Genomic DNA, 18,307 nt, shown 5'->3' on the forward strand with positions numbered 1-18,307 from the left:
TATTATCCCCACGCTTTGGAATTTATTGAGTTTACTCACAAAGACTTTCTATTTGTCTTTGCTCTGCTCCACACCAAAATGGAGCAGCAACGAGAAGATGATGATGCAGCAGCAGCAGCGGCTAAAGAGGGAAAACAAGCAATGAAAATGAAGAAGGGGCATCTAGCTCCCGCTCTCAAGCTCTCCCTCCCTCCTCCCGACGAAGCTTCTCTCTCTAAATTCGTGTGCGCACTTACTATTACTGTTGTCTGTGGTGGTGATTGGTGAATTGCGTGTTTGATTTTGGGAATAATTGTTGGTTTTTGAATGATAGGACGGGATCTGGGGCGATGAAGGGTGGTGATTTGTTGGTGAACAAAGATGGAGTGCAGCTTGTGTCTGAGAATGAAGTTCAAGCTGTATGTATCTTTTTGTTTAATTGAATGATGATTTTGTTTCAGTTGCTTTTTCTTTTATCTGGGGTTTAGGTTGGAATGTGGGAAATTTTAGGTTTTTATGAATGAATAGTCAGTTCTATGTTTTGATTGAGCTTTTTTAGGACATGTTTGATATGATGATGAAATGGAATTGAGGTATAAAGATATGAGGAAAGCTAAATTTTTTATGATTTCTTTGGTTGGTACACACAAGGAACACAAAATCTTGTGGTGAAACTGGGAAATCATATAGTATAAAAGGATAATTTGTCAAAGAATGAAATGTTGAATCCGAATAGAACGAAGATTCCTGCGAAAATATCATACCAAACCATGTCCTTATTGATAGGAATGTCATTCCATTCGCACCTCAATTCCATCACACCAAACATGTCCTTATTGATTTGTGATGAGATTGTGTTGAGATTGTGTTGTGTGTTGTCTTACATAGCTATTTACATGGTAGTCAATGCACCAACTTTTGAAATAAGTGTAATATGTACCTTCATATTTATACATTTTAAGGAGAAAATCATGGATCGATGAAACTTGTCTTGACCTTGAGAGCTATGAGAACTCTTGCAACGAAGCGTAAAGAGAAAATCATGAATCGATAATACCTGTCTTGATCTTGAGAGCTTCGAGAACCAACTAATCGTAAAAGTGTCTGTACTGAATGTATAAATAATTTGTGATATTTTACAAGTTTAGAGCCCAGTTTAGGACTCCCACTTTGGGACTTATATTTGTCATCTGTTTCAGTCAGCATTAATCCAGCCGTCCGATAACCAGTTGAGCTTAGCAGACTTTGATGTTGTTCGAGTAATCGGTAAAGGGAATGGCGGCATTGTTCACTTGGTGCAGCATAAGTGGACAGCCCAATTCTTTGCTCTCAAGGTATTCAAGACAAAACATTCCCTGATTGTCTTCTTACATTAGTTACATTACTAGTATTATTACATTGCAGTATCCTTTATCCCAACTTTTACTTTGATCAGGTCATTCAAACAAATGTCGAAGAGTCTACTCGTATACATATAATAAGAGAGCTAAAAATCAATGAATCAGCAACACAGTCCCCTTACATTGTAGTCTTCTACCGATCTTTCTATGACAACGGTGCAATCTACATAATCTTGGAGTACATGGACGGTGGGTCTCTTGCAGATTTTATGAAGAAGGTTAACATGATCCCCGAGCCGTATCTTGCAGCAATCTGTAAGCAGGTGGGGTTTTGTTTCAAGCAATGATCATTAGTTCTTGGCTTTAAGTAGTGTTCTAACTGTTAGCATAGCTGTTTAGGTACTGAAAGGCTTGTGGTATCTTCATAACAAAAAACACATTATCCACCGGGACATGAAACCTTCGAATCTGCTGATAAACCACAGAGGCGAAGTCAAGATAACTGACTTTGGTGTTAGTGCAATGCTCAATAGCACGTCTAGTGTGGCTGATACATTCACTGGCACATGCACGTACATGTCTGTAAGTAATCACGATGTTTGTTCAAATAGCGTTTTGCTGCTGTTTCTATGACACCTAACCAAATCTCTGTATTTATTGTTGTTTGTTAAATGTGTGCATTTTAGCCAGAGAGAATCCGGGCAGGCCCATATGGTTACAAAAGTGATATCTGGAGCCTCGGGTTGGTCCTGCTAGAGTGTGCAACGGGGAAGTTTCCATTCTCCCCACCACAGCCGGGAGGGTGGGCTTTCTACGATCTGATTAATGCTATTGTGGATCAACCGGCACCTTATGCATCTTCTGATGTATTTTCTACTGAGTTCTGCTCTTTCATTTCTTCTTGGTACATACTCTTACTACTACTAATCCTAATCTAACTTTTGATGATTTAATGAGTGTGAGAATTGATGTTGTCTTGTTGTAACTTTCTCAGTGTGCAGAAGGATCCAAAGGATAGACTTTCTGCGAACGAACTCATGGTGATTAGAAACTAGTTGTTTGTTTCATTATTTTGATGATATATAGCTAGTTATGGTGGTTGATGCTTAATGTGATGAATGCAGGCACATCCTTTTATCACTATGTACGACGAGCTTGGCGTTGATCTAGCTATGTACTTGACAAGCGCAGGACCTCCACGGGAGGAGGTTCGGATCTAACCATGTTATGACAAGCATGTTTCTAGGAGTTGGAATTATTTTTGTACTGTTGTAAAATGAAGACGGTTGGAAATAGAGAATCTCGTGAATCACCCCCCAAATTTGGGATGTCTTTGAATTTTGAAACCCCATAATCATCAATCAATCTTGACAATCAGTATATGTTTAGCAATCCATTCAAGAAGTATACTTCACAAGTCCAAAAATACAGTAAAAACAATTAGTGAAGACCTAAAAAGAAAAGGGTAGCAATAACTTCTAATTCTGCAAAACAAAAACAAAAACAAAAGTATGAATCAAAGACAGGTGGGAGCTTACCGACTAGCACAAGTTCAACTTTCTGCAAGCTATCGATGCTCACGGGTTCAAAAGGCGCAACGAAGAGCAAGTCCTTCCTCATCAAGGTGCACGATATGCGCCCTAGTAAAATACAATTGTATAATCAAAATATCCCAAGAGATTGTATAATCCATGTATATCTGAACCTCGAAAGCCAATACAATTTCCACCAACCAGCAATGTTACTCAATACAGGCTATGCTCACCTTTTAACTTGGAAAGCAACCTTCCGAAAACTTCGTGGAAAATGATGGTTGACACATTAAACATCTATAACGGATTAAGAACATAAGAAATGCAACAAAAATCCAGAAGGCCTAAAAGCAGAAACAGAAGAGTCTGCTCATGGTGTTAAAGCTGATGAAATACAGAGAAAAGAATGCGTCATTCAATGGTTGCAACAAACTCAAGTGTGATAAAGGGATGGTAAGATAACTTATGCCTCATATAGGTTTGAGAAAGAGCTTTCAAGTAGCTTGCTTCCATAAATGGGATGACGGAATAGGTTCAGTGAGAAATATGAACAAACTCAAATGCACAGAATTCCTTGAGACCGGCTAGACTCACAGCAACAAGTACATCTGAATTGACAGATTAGTGGCTTGAAATGAGTAATGAGGGTCTAGATAAAATTAAACTAACACCCTTATTAGCTCAGCCTCTACCTTAAAGCCTGATGAAGTCAAGTTAAAATTGATTAGCAAACTCATCGAACCATAAGTTTAGAGCACCCCTAGAATTTCTAAGAATAAAAGATGCCCAAATTAGAACCACTCAAAAGAGAGTCCCATTATGTGATCACAAGAAAGGTAAGAAATCCACAAAGGCAATTGGACAGAACATAAAACCTGTACAAACTTACCTGTTCACTTTGCAAGTTATGTAAATAAAAGAATTTTTAAATAGATTTTACATGTTTTTAGTTTACAAGTTACAATTTCTGACGGGTCCTCGAAACAACATCAGGCCCGAGCATTTGTCATGTAATAATAAAACTACAAACCAAACAACCTATCAAGAAATTATATAAGCTCCAAACATAGTTATAAAACACAACCCTTTCTTGACTTGCCATATCTAATCATCTAAAGCAAAAAGACCCTAATGTCATCTGGAACATGAAAACATTATACCCCCCAATGGTAGGATCAGATAGGTTTTCAATTGATTCCGGACTTCAGAAGAAGCATAATTTTTTTAGTTGAATATACTGAAGTGCAGAAGTTGCCACAAAACCATTAAGTAAAACTACATAAATCAACAAGAATGGCTCTAGATAGTTTGATTGTCATGTTAAAAGGTAAACATAACTATAGGCCTCTATAAGAAGTTCTCAAATGAATACAACAGCCTCTCCTATTCCATATTTTACCACTTACCTTGACCAGCAATATATTATATATACACTTCATACTCCATGGAAACGCAGGATGGTCACAAAGCCAGCATACTATCATCAAAGCCTTCACGTCTGCAAGAGGTTAGAACTGTAGCAACAATGAAAACTGATGTAAAATGTAAGTTCATGAAAAAACTAGATATGTTATGACAAGATGCCCTCATAGGCGAAAGACTATTAACACCTCACCAGCCAGTACAACAGTGAACAGTGCTAATTCAGCAAAAGTATGATTTTATTAGAATATATATAACTTATGTATGTACAGGGGGAATTGTTCCTGATCTGTAATTGCTACAACGAAAATAATGTTTACTAAGACCGTACAACTGAGATGTGGGCTTATATGTCGAAGTCGAACAAAAAGATCTTTACAGTCAACTGTCAACAGCCTCTGATTACACACATAATCCTTAAGTAGGAAAAAGAGAGACTCCATAATCACTCAAGCTGAGCTCATGGTCCAGACAATGGCACAAACTCAATTGTCAGTGGCCAACTTTTCTTTCTTTTTTCTTTTTGTAATTGTATATATGGGCACAGAATTTACAACATTGAGTTCTCAAATCATCATATTCAACCCTGCCAGGTCATCCATTGGGATTCCAAGGCCACCAATACAATCATTATCATGTAACCCATCGTCAATATTCATCAACCATGATCCTAGGTCCTCTCCATTACCACCTAAGTCATCCATATCAGGCAGTTGCAGTCCAGATAAATCAATTGGTTCCTCCAATATGTCATTGGAATAGTTGTTCTCATCCTTTCCAAAGTTACTTTGGCTATTCTCACTTGATTTCAGCGTTGCTGAGAATATTCCTTTTGTTTGTTCTCCCATATTTCCCAGAGAACAATTGACTGAAGCAGACAAATGAGCAGTTTTATGCTTGGGTCTTGCCTTAGACTTTCTATCACCTTTGACAGAGGCTGATACAGTGCGACTAATTTTTGTAGTTCCATTTTTGGGGAAGCTCTCTCTGTTGTTTCCTTTTCCCTCTCTGTCCCTCTCACTTCTTTTTCCTTTTGCACTGCATGAGAGAGAACCACCAAGGCCATTGCTGATAATACCGCCTACATTATCAAGTAACACTTCCCTCATTTTCCCTCTATTTGACCAACTGTCTTCATTACCAGTAACTTCATCAGAACCCAGATTATTTGATGTAAATAATTCAGAAGAATAAAGATCCTGATTGGTTGAACTGGGGCACTGATGTGCACCAAGAGGAGCTGAAAACACCATAAAACAAGAGTATTCATAAAGAGAGAAGTTCCTACTTTAAGAGAAGACGATTATTTGCAGGGAATAACACAATTAAATATTTATGAGCATCCTGCAATTTTATCTGGCATTTACCTGAAGTTCTAGCTTTGACAGAGAATCCAGATTCTCCAAGATGCAGTTTTCCAGACTCATTACTAGTGCTGGAGTTCAAAGGTTGTCCATCAACAAGGCAGGATACACCAGAGAGGAAAATATCCTTATACAGAGGATCGTCAAAGCAGCTCTTTCCCGTCTCCTCAAATTCCCGGTACCGTTCCATAGTCCGCTTAACAAAAGCTAAGGCTGCTTGCTTGGCCATTTTACCACTGGCACTTTTCATCCCATGGGCATTAGGTCCACAGCAACTCTGTAGGGATGAAATAGTTAAGATAACAATTAATCAATAGCAGAAATAGCTACCAGTTATATTAGATTGAATTTTGAAGCAGACTGGGACAGAACCAACTTAAAGAGACAGACAACCAAATGTGAAGGTAGCCGGTACTATGATTTGCTTCCATTCACAAGCTCGTTCCATTTCCTTTTTTCTTCTTTTTGTTTTCACACAAATGAATGTACAGAGTGATACTAAACCTAAACCATTAGATTTCAATTGCTAGTTTCTTTTTACACAGGAAAACGGTATGTTTAGCTTTCCCTTTTATCATATACTTTTTCCTTTGCTTATCTTTTAATCTGAGTGAAGCTATGTCCAAGTGATTAGAGCATTTGACAAAAAATTTATAGTATTTGTTTATCTGCAGTTCAAAAAATTATGAATCCTAGTAGCTGGTGCTTAGAGCCTCTCAAAACAAAGATAATGACCTTAGCTGAAGAAAAAATGTTCTCAGGTTTCTCTCTGTCTATTGGTAAGAAATTCATATTGAAAGTATTAGTAATGAGGACAAGATATGACATTATTTTTTTTTATACTAACAAATAGTCAATAGTCAACTGGTTCTCTAAAAGAATTCTTACATCAATATATTATAAGGATAATAGAGGAAGAACGAGATGATAGTGATGCTTACCATGTACTTCTCATAGCCCATTCCCACAAGTTTGCTAAGAGCACGCCCTTCAAATTCCCTACAATAAATGAGGTTCTTACATTAGTATCAGGAAAGCCCGAAAGATAGGTTGTCTAGATATCATATTGCTAGTAAAAGAGAACAAAATCCTTACTTCTGCTGGAGCTCTTTAGCATCAGTAGCAGAACATAGAAGTTTGCCGAGCAAGCTCTTCTTCCGTGAAGCCTAGATATGGTGGGATTACCAATAAGAAGGATTATTAAAATAAAAATTTCAGAAGGCTTACAAAGGAACTAAAAAAAATACACACTGGAGTCCGAAATTAACAGTCCTCCTAATTCCTGATCTATAATAAGCGTCATCAAAATAAAAGAGTTTTCTCTTGGAGGTTTCAAGATGAACCCAATACAATAACTCAAATGCCAGTTTCAAATAAATCTAAGAAATAGCCTTTATGAGAAGCTACACCAAAGTTCATCAATATTCAAATTTGTGCCGGGTTAAAGATCTTAATCAAGATTCCAGATATACTAGCACAAAAACGGATGAGGATGATGATGAAATTTATCTGTCCCTTTATATGATATTCTTTCACCACACACATGCACAGATGAGGATGATGTAACTGCAGGTATCACAGATTTTAACTGCCATTTCTCTTAGTATATGGACCAATAGTCCAAATCTGGAAAATTTAGCTTTATGCTTATGTATTCCTAATATAAAACTATGTACATGTAAACAGATTACCAAACAAGTAGTACATAAAAAAGAATATATGCTGAAAAAAATTCCGTAAGCAAAGCTTAAACCCTTCTCTATTTGAATAAGTTTTATACTTAAACATGTGTTACCTGTTCCTCGTACTTCTCATCCAATTTAGTGATATCTCCACTTATTTCATCTCCACTCTGTGCCACATAAGATCGATCAGAACTCAGAAGTGTATAGAAACAATTTAATGTAAGGCAGGCTTCAAAAGCAAGAGAGAATAGAAGCATGTGGAGTATATTTAAAACCTTAAAGAGAGTAGATCTAACATACCACTAAATCTGGATAGATTCCTATGCTGTGAACTTCCATGATTAGTCTTTCATTTACTGACATATTTTGATACTGATACTCGGAGCATATTGTACTAGGTATCGACTGGTTAGTGTGTAAACCATTTTGCAAATGATCGCAGCTTGAGAAACCCGTGCCAGAAATTGGCATAATGTTCTTCTCCAGTTTGTAACATGGTCTTCCATTGGAATTTACATCATAACCATAAAACGTAGGACATCCAGAAGGGTCACAACTTGGTGACGTGTGAGAGCAGAAAGAATTTGATCCGAAATCTTTTTCAATCTCAAATGAAGATTCATGCACATCATATTCGGATTCATCTTCTTCTTCAGGAATCAAAGCTGCAATAAGTCTCTGGTACATAGAAATCTCATCTGGCTTCTCCATTCCAGGAGCAACATGCTCAGAGCTAAGTTCCACACTTCTTGCTTCAGTCTCACCTCTCCCAAATTCGTTCGAGCCACAGTCAGGTGCTGAAATGCAGCTAACTGTATCAAGAGGAACTGGAGCAGGTGCGTCCACCGCTGTACCAGAATTAATCTGGAAGGAAGAAAAATTACAAAGAGGACTTCAGCACACGGAAATGCAACTAAACGTAGAAAAACTGCATCAAACTACTCCCTCCGTCCCACTTAAGATGACACGTTTTCCTTTTTAGTTTGTACCAACTAAGATGACACATTTCCTTTTTTGGTAACTTTCTCTCTCCAAGTAATACACCCAACCACTTTTTCTCAATCCTATTAAAATATGCATCTTTCTTTCTCTCTCTATTTTAATACTTACACCCACCTTTTCTCACTTCAATTAAACACATTAACCAATAACTCCTAAAATCCCGTGCCGGCCAAGAAATGTGTCATCTTAGCCGGTACGGAGGGAGTCAAATCTTCATTGCTTATGAAGACAAACAGACTTTAGATGAAATGGGTAACAATAAATCAAATAGTATATTAAATAACATAAATATTAGCATCAACAATACATCAATGCAGACGTCTCAAATTTGTGCAAAAAGTGAAGATACCAACCAAGCATCAAAAGGGGCTCTAAACTGGATTTGATAACTCTTGCATGCTCTAGGTGAACCACTGATAAGTCTTAACGAGAAACTATAGCCTTTTCTATTTGATAGAGAATAGATAGATGAATCTTATGTATTAGTACTATATAGTACATAGTACTTTGTTGACAAAGTGTTGTTCACTTCATGTATCCATTTCAAAAACACAAACAATACTGAAAGCAAGCTAGACTAGCGGCGAATTTTATTAGAAAAAGCTCAAACATATTGAGGAAAGGGTAAAATATGAAAATCTGAATTCTAGAAATCTGCAAAGATATACTCCCTCCATCAACGAAAAAGAATTATTTCCTTTTTTGGTTCATCCACAAAATATTTGACGTTTTCCATTCATAGTAGTAGGATCCACACAACTCACAATATCCACCACACATTTAAAGTAAGACTATTACTCCACTCACACACTACCAACTAACCTGTGTCGTCCACAATGTCACAAATATTTTGTCGAGAGGGAGTTAAAATCTTTTATAGTAATATAATAACAGAATCAGAAAACAAATGCAATTTTATACTACAATTTAACTCCACTGAATTTTCACAAGCCAAATACTACATATCATGACTAGCTAACAGTAAAGTCCATGGGTCAAATGTGGAAATAATCCTCATATCTTCCATCAACAACAATGCCTCACAGTCAGAATAACAAAAAACAAGATAGCAAAATATTTTCCCCCAAGCCACACTCTAATAGGTATAGCTATTGTAAGATACCTTTACACGTGGGAATCTAACATATATCACAAGTCATTTAATCAAAATTCATTTCATGCTGGAATTTTGAAATTAATAGTTATGTTACACAAATAGACTTCACCTGATCTTTCAAATAGGATATATTCACATCAGTGATAAAATGAAATAAAGGCTCCATCTTCTTCCAGAATGGGCTAGATAGGGCTTGAGCTGCATCCAGTAATACATATTATTGCCAGGAGAAAGTTATGAGAGAGAATTAAAACCTCAAAACGAATAATACCAGTGTCTGTTACAGCATTGGCAGCAGCCAAAAGCTCTTCATGACCATCATCAGCACCAACTTTATCAACATATACAGGTTATTAGAAAAGGCAAACAAAGATTTGGACACAAAAGGCAAATGTCATCGTATGCATTCTGAAATTAATTGATTACCAAGGAAATCTGCTCCTGTATTAATGGTAATATGCTTTTGTCGCGTATAAGCCTTCCTATCAGAAAGTTTTCTTGTAGGTGGCCTCCCCGCTCTGCTGCAAAAATGATTTCACATGTCATAGAAGTTTCTTGACTGATAGATAGCTAGTTCACACCATCAAGAAGAGCCAAAAAAACGAAAAGAGCACAAAAACTTAGAACCAAAAAAAGTAAAAGAAAAAATTATTGGCTTTAAACCTTTCAGTCTTGTCAAGACCAAGTCTTGAACTTCTAATTTGTTTAGTGTTTCCCACATTCCCATGCTTTTCCACTGACAAAGGCAAGAGGGACCTAGAGGAAGTAAATCCTCGACCAGTTCTGCCTTGCCTCCTAACACTATCTCCGCGGTCACCTGTATTGACTGCCTTGTTTTTCCTTGGTGGTAGCAGCAGAGCTGAGATTTTCTGGACATTCTTAACACCTTTCTCATCTAGCGCATCAGACTTATTATTCTTGTTTCTTGACTTGATTTCAGCAGCACCTGATCCCTCACTTTCAGATAATGCAGCTGGAGAGATATTGTCACCTTTTATTTTGGCTTGCTTAGGAGTATGGGCAGGAAAACGCCTCTCATTCACAACCATGTCAGATGATGCAGCTTCCATAATAGGGTCCTCATCATTTCCAGAAACAGCTGGTAATAAAGTAGTTCTTCTTGCAGTTCGAGAAATCTTTTGTGGCCTCTGAGCCCAACTGGCAACAGGAGATGAAGGCCGAGCAGAAGGGGTCCGTTTACGACTGCTGGCCCCAAGGCCACCAGTAACCTTGTTTGTACAGTTAGAAAGATCCCAATCATTAGATGATACAGACCGTTGCACTGCTTGAGACATCTTAGAGACACCACCGACTAAAACTGAGCGTGGGGCCCGAACATTAGCATTCGATTTTGAGCCTGAAGTAGGGCTACTGCAACTGATATCTTCTCGTGAATTTGCCCTTTAAATGGTCGGAAAGAAAATATGTTAGAGAACAGGAAACAAAGCAGCATAATAAAGTGAAGCAACACAGAACAGAAAATAGTTCATGCATGTGGGCGTGGCCTAAGAGAACTGTAAAAACAGGTCTTTCAGCAGTATGAAGACAAAAACGGTATATTGTTTCATCAAATAATTCTCTGAAACTAATTGTGAAAACTGAAATAAATATTTTTCCATACTTGTTTACGGCTTTCAGATTCATCCTTTCTTTCTCTTGACCATTAGAACGCTCTCTCCTCTCATGGAGAACAGAACTGTTCTCGGAATCAGTCCGAGACATAGATGACCGCATGCCTGAACTGGTCTGGGAGGTAGCCTCACTCTTCCCTAGACCCACGCCTCCATTAGTAGCACCAGATCTGTGTGAAGGTGTCGATTTAAGTTACTAGGGATGAAAAGGCCAAATTCAGAACGGCGACAGTATATCTTTTTCACCAGGGAACTAAGTAATAGAGAACAGAAGAAACTGCATGAAAAAGAAAATACTAGATATTTGGTGCTCAATAAATGATCCTCCTTGGAGACATTCTTATCAAGAAAGTAGATAAAAACCTCTCCCATTATTGTTATGTAACAGTATCAGCATATGGTGGCAATAAAAAAAATGATTGGACCTGAAGACAATCATTAGCAGGCAACATAATGTGAATAAATCATGGAAATATCTTGGCTCGTTATCTGATAACAGGATTCCCGTTCAGTTATAAGATATCAAATCCCTTAATATCTTTAATCCACACCTAGCTTACAATTCTCGGAGCATATAGAGCACGAAACATCATATATATGTAACGGACATTCATGCCCTGAAAACTGGGGTGATAGGCTCTCAAAGCCATCTGTCCTTTTTTAAGCAGGACAGTCTCACCTAATTAATATGCTATTGATAGATATCAAGAAAACAACGTTTCACAGAACATAAAAAATAGGACAACTTGTTACTCTACATGAAAAATATACAAATTATATAGATTATGCACCTTTTATCTATGTAACAAAAAGGAAAATATGTTATGTCAATTCAAGCATTTTATGTATTCTCTCTGATTCATTGCAGAATCCGATGAGTATGAATAGATTGAGAATGGATGATTTCTCCCGCCAATAGACCAGTTGAAAGGGAACTTATTAATCTTAAGAGTTGCATATACATTCACCAGACAGACAATGAAGAGAAAAATTTTGGAAACACATTTTGTTATTACAGCAGTATCATTGACAACAGAACTATAGCGCGGCATACCTGAAGCCATAGGCATCAGCCACCCTTGAACGGGCTTCGGGAATTAGACGCAGATGTGTTCCTTGTTTAGGTTCCCTATAACCATCAACTGCTTTTGTCTTCATTGAACTACCAGCATTGTCTACCTTTTTACCCGTGCGCTTTTTCTTCATTTTGGAAATCTCCCAACCATCAACAGCAATGGACATAGTTTGATCCTCACCCTGAACTGAATTAGAACTAGAGATTCTTACTGCATCCTTGTCCTTATCCATAGTCGCAGGTGGTCTTGCAAGGATATTAGCTCGTGCTTCCATCTAAAAGCAAGAAAACATAAAGTCAGGCCTTCAATAAAAATGGTTTCAGTGATCAATTACAATCAAGTACTATGGAAGTCCGACATTAATTCAAGATAAGAATATCATGGATAAGCAAAACAAACAATTAATACCCGATTACCAGATAGGAAAGAAATGTCCAAATTTGACAGAAGCATGGACGTCATTCAATATACTGTATTGAGTAATTTTTCCTTCAAAATCTTAAAAATAAAAAAATATAAGACAAGAAATAGGGATCATGATTCCTTTTTTAAGAAAAACACAGAGTTCTTTTTGGAAATTTTACAGAGAAACAAAGAAGAAAAAGACAAATAATGACATTGGGAAAGAAAGAAGGAAGGAAATGACCACAAACCCTAGCATCAGCCATAGAAGTTCGAGTGCGCTTGCTTGGAATGGCATTCTTTATCCTTCCTTCAGACTTTTGTTGCTCCAGCTCAAAACCACTTGAAATAGCATGGTTTTGCAATCCCTTTTTCCCAATACCCACCCCAGATGCTGAACGATCGATCGACAAAGCATCCAGCCGGGATCTCTTTCTCGATGGAATAGCAGGGAAACACTTGTTAACTACCGATAAACAGTCATTGAATATCTTCACGCGTTCCCTATTGAAGGTGGAATATTATAATATGCTGCTCACTTCAGATGGGTAAGAAATATAAGGACGGGCTAAGATCAGTAACAATTACCTAGCTTTAGTACCACTTTCCCGCACACCAGATTTTAGGCGCCTGAGGTCATCTAGTGCGGGTGAAGTTAGATGTTTGCTTTTGGAAGATGACGGTAAAAAATCTTCCAGGGGCATACCAACAGCAGCACTAGCAAGCCGCTTAAAATCTGCTGGCCTATTCAACTTATGATCTATGACCATGGACTTTGGATCAACACGCACACAATGGAAGAAGTTGACTACATCATTTTGAGTTACCGATGCATTGCTTCTTGTCATACTTGGCAGACTTGATAAAAGTGGGTTCTCCAAGTTCTCCCGAAAGCTGCCTGATCTGTCCAGTGAGGCGGTACCAAAGGAACCACGGTGGCCAGATGCATACAATGGCCTATCAGGACTACTGGAGATATCAAATTTTCTAGATGCTGACATGGCATCAGTTTCCACACACTATCTGTGTTGAGAAACCAGTTAACACAATCTTGCATGGCAATGTTGTATTACTAGAATATATACGCATCAAACCAACGCTCAGAAGGGTGGAATATGACGACAGGACACTGACAAACCTGTGCCTAAAAGAAAACCAAAATGTATGTTACATAGAGATTTACCTTAACCCTGAAACTACACTGCTGATGCATTCCAAGTTCCACACAGAAATGATGATGGAATGCAGTTTTGAATGAAATAAAAGGAGTGTTGCAGGAATCAACACAGAATGTTAAATGGCAGCAAAGCAAATGCATGTACAAGCTTTAAAAATAAAAAAGTTATAAATGCAACTTTGTATCAATATTATCGAACAATGTAACCAGATAATTCAATGGATGCTACGTCGTTAACTCTATACCAAATCTGGAACTTTTATATCGACTCCTAATATCTTTATCCGTAACAACTACCTTGAGTTCTCTGAAAGATTTATTCTTTCTCGCAGATAGTCTAAATGTTGAACCTTTGTGTTAAAAATAATTGAGCTTAATTAATGCTCCCATAAAATCCACTTAATTAACCAGCTTGCATTCATAATTAGGACACCTCACTTGCTCAAAATATGTTTTGCACTATCCATTTATCTAAGTATCACCTACAAACTTTAGAAGCCAAAATAAATGCTTCTCCTCGCACAGCTAAGAATCCACATCAACTACCAACAGAAAACAAATATACCATGTGATCAAAAGAAAAACCAGCAAATACTCAGATTCAATAAACAGTAAGTTACCATAGCCTACTATATCTGACAGCAGCAAAATTTAGAAAAAAAAACAGCACTAATCCATTCAGAAACATTTAGAGAAAAGGGTACCTGCAAAGTTAACTTTTTTTTTTTGTCAGAATCACTGTTAAAATCTTCAAAAAGATGCTTGATCTACAAAGTTCCAACTCGTAATCTCTGCAATGATAAAAACATCTTAGATAATCGATCATCAATAAGGGTTCAATTAGGGTTTTGAAAATTCACATAATTTATGCAATTATAGAACAGAAACAATAATTCACACGTACGTGTACAGGAAATTAATGCCCAGGCAAAATTCAATGTGAAATTCTCAAATATAATTGCAAAATTAATCACCTGAAAATCGAAGAAATCGGTGAAAGCAGAGGTCGGTCGTTAAATCAAAGGAAGAAGATGTTTTATTAAATATAATTCCTTTTTTCACCTGAATTTTGCCGATAGTATTTAGAAATTAGAATCAGTATATGAATATCTGAAAATTATTTCATTTAAGGACATTAGGTGTGAATAATTATGGAATATATTTGGACCTAAGTTATTTGTTAGATAAAAAAATATTAAAATATTGGGCCATACATTGAGAAATCATAATACTTATCTAGCCCAATTGGTTGGAATATACTACTATCTCCTATAATTATTTTACTTTTGTTTTTATTGCTATTAGACTTAAATCTCAATTGTTCAACTTAATTTTAGAATAGTATCTTAGCCAATTTGTTAGTCATCAAAGTAATTTTGTTGAAGTTGATTATTCCATGAATATGATTCCACGTTTACTTATTTGATTGACATAATAATGGAAGTGAGATTTCTTTAATTACATTTTTTATTGATAAAATGATAATAATCATATATGGAGAGTGATGAATTGCTAACTCAACCTTTAATTGCTAACTACAACTAATTTAAAATCATAAGATTTGTAAAGATCTAGTGATCTATAAATCACCACGTGTAAATTCATTTTATTATTATTTAAATTTTAAAAAATAAGAAAACTATCAAAATTAGGGTTTGGATCAAAATGTTAATATAGTGTATTAAACATATTAATACTATCCATTGAATATGTCAACACAATTTAGCATTGACTTTGTATATGTATTATATTGGCACATTATGATAACTACATTGACATTAAAAGCTTTTAAAAAATAAAAAAATTATAGAATTTTTTTTTCAAATTTTGATATCGGAATATATGCAAGTTACATTTCGTTAGAATCCTTATAAAATTATCTTTAATTTGATATAAGTTGTGTAAAAAATAACTTAAATTGAGATAGTTATAATCATTTAAAGTTTTTGGATATTTTTTGAAATGTAGTTATAACTAACTTTTTGTCAATTGACATTAATAGCCATAATTGATATTTTTTGTGCATAGTATTAATACTCATGGATGGTTAATCTTGTCCTTGATTTCATAATCCAATGTTTATTATTTAGTTGTAGTTAGCAATTTAGGAGTGCGTTAGCAATATAACACATCCAACCATATATCAATAATTTTAGTATTATATTCAAATTTGTATAATATGTTATCAATTGAGAACATACTAATATTATGAATTTATGATTCATAATTTTAATAATTATATTAACATTTTTCATAATATTATTAATTGGTAATATAATACTTAAAACATAATTACTCTTACCTTTATAGTTATTATAATTGGATATGTTTCATAATTCTAAAATTACACTTTTTTATTTTTAAGATTATAATTACTATCTGTCTAATTTAAAAAATTAAAACTTCAAATTTTAGACAGAACCCTTACAAATAAATAACCTCGACGGAACGAGAAGAGGTGATGCACACCTCGTTGCATGTTATTTCTTGAAGAATCTGCGATGGAGCTGAACGAGGTTCAAGGTCTGCCCCAACAACCATTTTGTATTTTTTTCTATCTTAAATGAAAAGGGTAAATTTATAAACAAATTATGAAAGATGATCAACTTTTGGTCCTTCCCACACTTTTTAGTAATTGTATTAGTATAAATCACGAAATTGCAATTTTCACAATTGTCACATACGTCTTCTTTTTCATAAAATACGTGCCGATTCTAACTAAACACACAGAGCATATAAAACGTAACATTTCCATGTTTTTAAAAGACAACTACGATATAATTGCAAATTTTATAATTTATAATTCAGTTTTTGAATATGTAGAACTAAATTGCAACTGGAAGTAAACAAAATAAATCGTTAACAATGATCTCCAAAATAAACATGACCATCGACCCAACTATCCATCACAAGCGGTTCTTCCCTCCCTTTCGTCCTCACGTACTCCGCCACCGCTCTAACACTCGACACCGGCGCCGCAAAACCCACCGAGAATCGATCCGCCTCGTCCTTCACCTCCCACGACGCAACCCCGACGACCTCTCCCTCCATATTAAACCACGGACTCCCCATAATCTTCTCCACCGACACCTCCCCGGCTCAGGATCCCCGATCCCCTCCCCGAACCACCCGTGCTCAATCCACCCCGCCCCGTCGTCCAACGGCCACGGCGGCTGCAGACTGGCGGGGCTTCATGGCTCTGCTCCAGCACCTGGAGCAGGGCGATGCCTTTGGCAAAATTGAGGGCGAGGGGGGTGGTGAGCATGACGGCGCCGCGGTGGGTGAAGGCGAGGGTTCGGGCGATTTCGGCGCGGAGAGAGGGGGAGAGGCGGGCGACGGCGTGGATGGAGGTGGCGAGGAGGGTGGGGTGGAGGAAGAAGCCCGTGCGGAGGCGGGGGCTGTCGTCGATCTCGTGTTTTGTGGTGGGAGGGGTGAAGTGGCTCTCCAGTACGACGACGTTTTGGAGCTGGGATTGGCCGAGCATCTGAAGATGCTGCGTCGGCGGTGGAGGTGCGGTGGCGGCGGCGGCGGAGGGGGGCGGATTCGAGGGTGGTGTGAGATGTGAGTGTTTTGAGGGAGATAATGCAAGTCGACATTTTTCTTCCAAGTTAATTTGATTTTGGGAAAGAGAAGTGATAAAGGGAAAAAAAATGGGGAGAGAGTGCCGGCTGGACGGTGCGAACAAGGTTTGGTGATATCCTAAGAAAATGGCTGCAACTCCATAATGAAATATTTTAAAATAAATTAGCATTAATTTTGTTTTTAGATTTTAGATCATTGTGAGGGTATCCAGTGGGGCGGACGATAGTCCGCCACTGTAGCCATGCGGACGATGGCACATCCATCGTCTGCGCCCTATGCTTCGTCCGCAGACGATAGGCTTTCGATCAGGCATCGTCCGCGGTACTGTCCGCCCCACTGCGAGTGAGGCGGACAATACCGCGGACGATGCAACGCGTTTTCCTTTTTTTTAATTCTTCAAAATTTATATATATACACCACAACTTCCTTTACTCGTCACTCTTCCTTTCACTCTTCAATTCGTCCTCTTCGCCGCCCCTATCGGCTGCGGTGAAGACGACGAAGAACACCGCTGCCGGTGATTATACGAGCAGCGACAGCGGAGCACCTCCGATGGACCTCAACCAGCCGATGTACGAGGATGAGAGTTCCGGCACACCGATGTCCTCCCGGCGTCCCATTGGCAACAAGGCACACCGATGTCCACAATTGAATGTTGGTGATGTGTTTTTTTATGACCAACAAATGTTGCCATTGTTATATATACTTTTCGTGGATTGATGAAGTGATATTTATCGACTTTTTGTTCTTACAAGATAAATGTTAGTTGTGCTATTTCTTTGTAGTATTTTGTAGTATTAGTATATAAGCTCTACACTTTTGAATTTTCTTGAAGTCGTTAATATACTCACATTATTTTATGATGTTTTATGAATTCTTTTTCTTGTACAACTTATAATTTTTCTTTTTTCGTTAAATACTCACAAATGAATGTTGATGGATATGTTTTTAAACAACAAATAATACCGTTGATGGATAAAAGAGTGTTCTTGAATACA

General features: G+C 37.2%; 2 protein-coding genes across 5 annotated transcripts; one reads left to right on the forward strand and one right to left on the reverse strand.

Moving 5' to 3' along the window:
• On the forward strand, positions 1 to 2,696 carry LOC121793390 (mitogen-activated protein kinase kinase 2-like). The gene is made up of 8 exons (XM_042191391.1): positions 1 to 224; positions 314 to 398; positions 1,179 to 1,313; positions 1,415 to 1,642; positions 1,719 to 1,901; positions 2,006 to 2,223; positions 2,314 to 2,359; positions 2,444 to 2,696. Exons 1-8 carry the CDS (start codon positions 79 to 81, stop codon positions 2,537 to 2,539), a joined length of 1,137 nt encoding a protein of 378 aa, XP_042047325.1. The 5' UTR covers positions 1 to 78; the 3' UTR covers positions 2,540 to 2,696.
• A 1,798-nt stretch (positions 2,697 to 4,494) lies between these two features.
• Positions 4,495 to 14,836, reverse strand: LOC121796265. Of its 4 annotated transcripts, none has more exons than XM_042195067.1 (16): positions 14,702 to 14,836; positions 14,432 to 14,518; positions 13,139 to 13,694; positions 12,802 to 13,054; positions 12,127 to 12,422; positions 11,063 to 11,242; positions 10,105 to 10,842; positions 9,868 to 9,962; positions 9,713 to 9,772; positions 9,551 to 9,639; positions 7,623 to 8,186; positions 7,433 to 7,489; positions 6,733 to 6,803; positions 6,579 to 6,636; positions 5,641 to 5,914; positions 4,495 to 5,513 (listed from the first exon to the last, which is right to left on the reverse strand). In XM_042195067.1, exons 3-16 carry the CDS (start codon positions 13,549 to 13,551, stop codon positions 4,840 to 4,842), a joined length of 3,822 nt encoding a protein of 1,273 aa, XP_042051001.1. In that variant the 5' UTR covers positions 13,552 to 13,694; positions 14,432 to 14,518; positions 14,702 to 14,836; the 3' UTR covers positions 4,495 to 4,839. The 4 variants fall into 4 exon arrangements, with proteins under 4 accessions (XP_042051001.1, XP_042051004.1, XP_042051003.1 ...); XM_042195070.1 differs by having other exon boundaries at positions 9,868 to 9,959; positions 14,702 to 14,766; XM_042195069.1 differs by having other exon boundaries at positions 13,139 to 13,573; positions 14,702 to 14,762.
• Between the last annotated feature and the right edge of the window lie 3,471 nt (positions 14,837 to 18,307).

This window comes from Salvia splendens, chromosome 3, assembly GCF_004379255.2.
Source record: "Salvia splendens isolate huo1 chromosome 3, SspV2, whole genome shotgun sequence".
NCBI lineage: Eukaryota > Viridiplantae > Streptophyta > Magnoliopsida > Lamiales > Lamiaceae > Salvia > Salvia splendens.

Bases quoted from the DNA above. Each gene is read 5' to 3' on its own strand.
- LOC121796265 (XM_042195067.1), bottom strand. From the start codon at position 13,551: ATGTCAGCATCTAGAAAATTTGATATCTCCAGTAGTCCTGATAGGCCA. The intron at 6,804-7,432 runs GTAACACATGTT...CACCATATCTAG, and splicing joins ATGAGAAGTACGAGGAACAG to GCTTCACGGAAGAAGAGCTT. The intron at 6,637-6,732 runs GTAAGGATTTTG...CATTTATTGTAG, and splicing joins GCTAAAGAGCTCCAGCAGAA to GGAATTTGAAGGGCGTGCTC.
- LOC121793390 (XM_042191391.1), top strand. From the start codon at position 79: ATGGAGCAGCAACGAGAAGATGATGATGCAGCAGCAGCAGCGGCTAAA. The intron at 1,314-1,414 runs GTATTCAAGACA...TACTTTGATCAG, and splicing joins CCCAATTCTTTGCTCTCAAG to GTCATTCAAACAAATGTCGA. The intron at 2,224-2,313 runs GTACATACTCTT...TAACTTTCTCAG, and splicing joins TGCTCTTTCATTTCTTCTTG to TGTGCAGAAGGATCCAAAGG.